Source organism: Thunnus maccoyii, chromosome 22 (assembly GCF_910596095.1).
Source record: "Thunnus maccoyii chromosome 22, fThuMac1.1, whole genome shotgun sequence".
In the NCBI taxonomy this organism is placed as follows: Eukaryota; Metazoa; Chordata; class Actinopteri; order Scombriformes; family Scombridae; genus Thunnus; species Thunnus maccoyii.
The window spans coordinates 12,885,933-12,892,907 of NC_056554.1; the positions used below are offsets into that span (position 1 = coordinate 12,885,933).

A 6,975-nucleotide genomic window follows, 5' to 3' on the forward strand; every position below is an offset into this window, starting at 1 on the left:
TCTTTGATCCAGAGTTCTTAATATGAACCATGTGCTTAAAGTTGGCAGATGCCTGGTTTCACTTCGGTGGTGTTTCACGTGCATTTAGCATTAAGTGAATCGGTAAAAGTGGACAAATTCCTTAGATCCTTTGCACTTTTTTTTTCGTCGTGTATGATTCCGATACGATTGACTTACATTGTGCATTCTTTTAATGTGTCCCTCGGTAAAAGTTTTTAGGTATCTTTGATGTTTCACTCCATTGTGTTTTTTTTTCTTTTAAGCACTATTATCCGCAGCACACATGCATGCTTTCTCTCAATCAAACCATAAAAATACACTGAAAGTTAGTTGCTGACATGTGAACCAGAAGCTTGGATAAGCACTTTCCCACTAGTGACACTCAGTGGTTTAAACAGGAAAAGTCAGTTTGGTGACTCTCGTATATTTGTGCTCTCAAAATATGATGTCACAGATGAATTTCTGGATATGAGCAACAGGATCTTAGGTATTTATTAGATTTTTTAAAAGCATTCACCAAAAAGTTAAGCGTAAAAAGAAAAGGTGCATTCATGACCTTAGTGATGGTTGTGATTTAAAGTCACAGTGCCCTCCTGCAAATAACTGATTCCATTTTTCAATATAACAAAGCACCAAATTAGTTAACCTCAATAAGTCTTCTTTACAGCAGACATTTTGTTTTAGTGGGGAAATGTCTTAGGAATATGACAGTGATCCAGCATGTGCAATGCTAAGACCTTGAAAATGAAGCAACTAAATGGAACGCAGCCATCGTGAATGTCATTAATCACACCTGTGCTTTTCCTTCTGTGACATGTCAACATGACTGCTAGGAAAATGCATATACTCAACGACAGTAAATACACTTGCATCACACTGTGAGTGCACACACGATGAAAGTAAGTACGATTTTATGTTTTGCTGCATTTTGACATTTCAGATTAACTTAAAATCTTCAACAACTGAATAATAATAGTCTTTTTGTGTCACACTTTTCCCCAGTATTTCACAGTTATCACAACCTCCTTGGAGGGAGGCTCACAGGAATGCAGCCGGCAGAAGAGAAAAAAAGGAGTTTTGTTACTTGCACCATAGTTGCCTTCTCATCTCTCTCCCTTTCACTCTATTCTTAACACACAAACGCACACTGAGTCATGGCCAGCAGTGGTGAATCAAGGTTTCTGTGTAATGGGTAAACACGCATCAGTGGTCTGGCTAAGGTCACTCACCCAGCTTGCAGTTGTGTCCACGCTACATGAATCACCCCAATTGCAGGAGATCGACGAACTGTAAATGGACACACACACTTTTTTAAAAAATTTTGTGTGCTGAAATCAAAATTATTATCACTGTTATGACAGCCCTTCTATGACATCCCATCTTTTTTCTGCCTTTTACTCTTCCCCATGCTGTTTACCTGTTGTCCACTCTTGTTTCTTTTGCCTTACTTTTTCGCAAACACACAGCCATCAAGCACCCACTCTTGGGGATCGATAACCGGCGCTGACCAGGGCATATTTGCCCTTTCGGACACCAGGACAGTGTGCCAGCACACATCGCCTTTTCACATACTGAAACCGCCTCTCCACTCCTTTGTCCCAACACCTTGGGGTAGCTTGGACTCCACAGACCACCCAAGGGCTCAAGAGGTTACACACTGGAAGGCCTTGCTGGGTGAATACATTGAAGGATGGTGATGTTTTGGAAAGCAACGGCAGGTGGACTGCTGCTCACTTTGAGCCTCACTCTGCTTGGTTGGGGAGCCGAGGGGCAGGGGAACGGACGGGGTAAGGTATGTTCACATGGCATGCGAGGATCATAATGCCTGGAAGGAATAAGGCACTGATGTGTTGCATTAAAATGCTCTTATCAAACTGTATCTGATAGCCTAAAGAGCATGTGTGTCCATGAGCCAAATTCCAAATAAAGACACAAAAAGAGTGGAGACCTTAAAATAAATATGGTGTATAAATGTATCTCAGTAGAAATATGAATGGTTCCTGTGACATATTGTAAGTATTACTGTAAAAATAGGAAAAGGTCACACAGTCCATAAATAGTTTGAAATATCTGTCTCAGAGCCTCTGAAGTACTTTAAAAAAGTGTAACGTTGTAATGATACATACATATATTTTTTGCAAACCTTCCTCTGTATTATTAATTCTAAAAATGTTTTATAGGTTTTTGAAAGGTGGAGTGAAACATGGCAGCCAAATATGAGCCAGTAAAAACTGAATCAAGTCATACTGTACGCAATTCAGGTGCCAGTTAAAAAGGGATATCCCAGCATGCCCTGATAACACCAACTGTTTTCAATTCAATGAATGTTTTTTTCCTATCTCGACTGATGTTTCTATTAAGTTTGATATTGATGTTATTCAGTCAATATTAAGGGATATACTGCAGCTGGATGCGACGTGATTCTCTTTTTCATGATGTGTTATTGATTTTGGTCGTAGAGGTAAGGGTTACATTCTTATTAAATCATAAGAATGTAAGTAAAGCACACCACCAGTGTTATAATTACGATTTTAAGATGAATCAATCATTTAACAATATTAACCTCTCAGTTTAATAGGACTTCAGTCTTTCATTAATCAAGATACTTTACATGAAAAAAAAAACAGTGTTTGATGAATGTGCCAAATGAACAGCTGAAATAATGATGATCCGTACGTCTTCCAGAAAGAAGTATCAGGCGGGGCCACCTTCTACCTCGGCCAGGACAGAGACATCTGGAGGCCGCTGAGCCACGTGACAGTCAACCTCGCTCAGATCAGCAGGTAGGCTAAGTCAGTGGGAGCAAACCACTGCACTGTGAAGGTTTCACATCAAATGCTCACTGAAAATCTGTTCTCAAGGAGGCAAAAAGGGCTCCTGCATGTTTGAAAATTACAACAGGGCAGTATAATTTAATGTTTTTTTTATTTTTTTTTAGGAAAGCTCCATTATATGGGTTTTCTCCAACTGCAGGCCACAAGAACAATAACTACCTTTCCCTTCACTGTCAGTAAAACTGGTCTTTGTACATTGTGGGGAAAAGAACTGTTGGTTGCACTGAAATTTAAAAAGCAACGCCAGAAAAAGTAAACAAAAATGGAGAGAACTGTCTTCTTTAACCTGTATGGACCAGCCTTCCCTTTAATTTACAAGTATTCTATTTGTAGTTTGAAGTCAACATTTCAGCTACGGACGTACGACCCAGAAGGTGTAATCCTCTATGGAGACACCAAAAATGGGAAGGACTGGTATATTTTGTCCCTAAAAGACGGCACCCCTCTGATGCAGATCAGCAGAGAAGACGCGCTTGTCAGCGTGACAGGCGGCCCCAAGCTCAACGACGGAAAATGGCACATAGTGAGTTTCCAGTGCAGTTGATCTCCTTTCATGTATTTAATATGAATCAGGTGACAAAGTCTTGAAATAGACCAGATCACCCCAATATTGAAATACTTAATTCAACTGATGAAACAAGTTGTTTTGCACTGGAAATAAGTGGATTTATGGTTGTGGATAGATTATTTTCTTGCACTCAACAATCATACAACATACTAAACATACTATATAATATTGTAAAGTGATGAGATTGTGACACATGGCAGGAACATTAGGTCTGAATTCATCTTGTGTTTCTTGTGCTTCTGATGCCACCAAGCTGAAGGTGAGGAGCGATGGGCATTTTGTGATTTTAGAGGTGGATGGCTCCATGGGGCTAATGGTGAGCGTGGAGACCAAACATATGGAGGAGGTCATTTCAGACAAACTCCGACTGGCCCTCGGTGGGATCCTGATCGACAAGGAGAAGATGGCTGTTCAGGTACGGTTTGTATGATTTATCTGCCCTGTTCAATACATTCCGCAAGTTATTTTGTGATGATTGGGTCCACACTTCATCAACCTGCCTCATCTACAGTACATGCCTCTGATCTGAAGGGGAACTCCACCACTATGTGGAGTTCAGTTGACCCGTTCAGTCATGATCTCTGTGGCTCTGAAGGGAGCTTTTTACATTTTGATTAAATAGGCCTGGTGGTGTCATTAAAAATTGGGAGTGTGGAGTTTAAAAGAGATGGGTGTTGAGGAGGCAGGGAGGATCTGATCCTGCTGCATCATGGGAAATGTAGTGTTTTTAGAACTTGACTCATACTAGAGACTATAAGTCAGGATATACCCAAGTAATGTAAGATGGAAAATAAACTCAATAATGAAAATAAGATAAAATAAAGTGAAAATAGAATACATAGAACGCCTATTTCAGTGGTGGTAATTTGAGACTTAATAGGCGAAAACAAAATTTATAAATCAGCGCCTAGGTCTCTGAAGTCATAAGCATAACAGACCCTCCCTTTTCCCAACAGACACAGACTCACCATCAGTCTTGATTACCCTCATTACCTGATTATCTTTAAGCATTGCATTGTTGCATTGCATTATGGTTAATTTAGGCCACTGTCAATGGAGAGATTAGTATCTTTGCCTCTTCTGTTTTGGATTTCTCCCTGCATGATCGTTAAATATCAGCTCTAAGTTATGAGTCTGAAAAGCAGGTGTTTGTTATTCATCCTGAGGGACTGGCATTTAAAAAACTAGAACTTATCACTCCGTTCGGTCTTGGTAATAAGCTAGAAATACCACCATAAAATGGTCCTACAAATGACTAGTTTGTTTTTTACCAGTCAGGCATAACAGTATGGTAAAGGAGTTTGTGCATGCATTTTTCCTTTAAGAAGAGTGTGATGGGACGGTTATAACATTGTGTATATATGTATTTTATTTTTATCTCTCTGTCTTTCTATTTCTGTATACTCTATGTGCAGGTTTTTAGTGGTGTTTTCATTGTTTATTGCAGTTTTCTTAGATGGTATCATGTTGCCTTGCCTTCAACTTGGTGCTAAAGTAAATATCATTTTGCACTCCTTTGCACTAGTGCACAGAAGAATGATCATAAACAGTTTTGAACATTTCCGAACCAATCACAGGTGCCAGCTCTTCCTGTTTGTCTGCAGTTCATTCCACTAAATGCATTGTTGCTTTCCTCGCTGCAGTTTGAACCACAGATGGATGGCTGTGTGCGGGAAGGCAGCTGGCTAAACGTCAGCATCCCCTGGGAGGCAGAGGCGGATGAGTTTTGGCCGTGCTATCAAAACATCCAACCCGGCAGCTTCTTCCCTGGCACTGGGTTTGCCATTTTCAACACCTCAGGTGGGAACATACCGCACTCGATTATACAAGTGATGGGAATGTGCTAACATTTCCTTATTTAATACATCTTGGATAGCAATATTATATCCTTCAACGCTCATTGACAATAACTAGGAGTGCTTTTTACTGGATGATTAACAGGTCAATTTAACACAGACTCTATTAATTATGTGAATTATACTTTTGTCACTCTGCAGTTTTCCCCATTGAGGAAGAGCATGGGGTGAAGATTGAATTGTGGGGAGATTTCAGGCAGATGGATGGGACCATTTTGAGCATCAGGGCTCCTGGGCAAGAGCTGCTGTTCACTTTATTGGCCAGTAATAACACAAAGGTATGCACATAAATCAGACATGAGTCAAACTGAATTTGCAAATAATTCCCAGCATCTGTTTAAAACCTCTCATGGCACTGCAAGAGGGTGTTGCATGGCTAACATGAGCATTTGCTTTATGTTATCCCCGTCATAAATACACACATTTATCATACTTTATCCACAGATTCAGGTAAACTCGTGTCTCTTCTGTCCCTCTCTTGCATTTGCAGGAGGTTACACTTACCTTCAGCGGTGATAAAATCAGCATGAAAGAAACTTTCAAGAGACTGGTGATAACCTTTCAGACAGATTTACTGCAAGTGCTTCAAGATGAAGATGAATCAAAGACCACCCAGATACCTGTCAGTCCAGTGAGCCACCCTGGTTATTTGACCACATGGAGAGAAGGCCGTATCGCCATTGGTGGTCTCCTAGGTGAGATTAAACATCAATGCACAGTGCTTAAAAATGATCTATACGGTCTTGAATAATTGTGGGAAAGCTATTGTCTTCATATGTTTAAGTTTAAGTTACTACATTACTGCTCAGAGATTTTCTTTTATATATTTTATAAAACCACAACTGCATAAAGAACACAACCAGTTGAGGTCACTTGTGTTTTCTCCTTCCTCTTGTCCACTTTTCAGGTGAAGGTGAGGACAGAGTTGGCTCCCAGTTCTTGACAGGCTGTCTGGAGAAGATCCAGGTCCAAGGGAAGGATTTGGATCTGGATTTAGCTCTCAGACACATGTCAATATCCTCTCACAGCTGCCCTGCATAAACCACCAAAGTATGCATATACTGTATGTGAAGTATTTGGCAGTCAGTGCATTTATTCCTTTGGCTTTGGGTCAAAATGAAAAAAAATTCAAAGTATGTAAAGTGCAAAAATTGTTTTTGAAATGATAGAGACACAGTACTCTGTATTGAATTATGCAGGCTTCTAATACACATTCTGTTGTCAAATGGGGTATTTGTACCAGTTAACCTCTAAAATGTGGAGAATTTACAATAAAATATTAATATGTTGTTTAATAAACGTCTCTCCCGCTAACCAGCGGAATACACAGATTAATGTGAGGAATGTGAGTGATTTTCTGACTTTATTACGTGCAACAATATGTTTTCTAAATAAAACAGGATTCTCTTTAATATGTCTTTCCATAATTATGAAGTTTATTGCTGTGTTTAATGCAATATAAAGGCTAATAGCGCTTTGACTGAACACTAATGATAAACACCAGACTGGGTATATGCTGAAAGAGAGATTTAAGACATGGATTTTGCTCCCTCTAGTGGATTTTTATAGATAATGTTAGAGTCATGTGCACCATGTGTATGATGCCATCCAACCAATAAAACATGGAGCAAGAGCGAGCAGAAATGCCACATTGCAAGAACGTCTGATCTACTTTTTTTTCTCTTCATTTAATATTTATTAAGTCAAAATAATCTGC

The 6,975-nt window shown here is 39.6% G+C and overlaps 1 protein-coding gene across 1 annotated transcript; it reads left to right on the forward strand.

Moving 5' to 3' along the window:
* Positions 1-36: 36 nt before the first annotated feature.
* Positions 37-6,792, forward strand: shbg (sex hormone-binding globulin). Its single transcript, XM_042401600.1, has 8 exons — positions 37-1,792; positions 2,686-2,783; positions 3,168-3,357; positions 3,656-3,817; positions 5,046-5,202; positions 5,400-5,536; positions 5,749-5,953; positions 6,166-6,792. Exons 1-8 carry the CDS (start codon positions 1,691-1,693, stop codon positions 6,297-6,299), a joined length of 1,185 nt encoding a protein of 394 aa, XP_042257534.1. The 5' UTR covers positions 37-1,690; the 3' UTR covers positions 6,300-6,792.
* Positions 6,793-6,975: the final 183 nt, after the last annotated feature.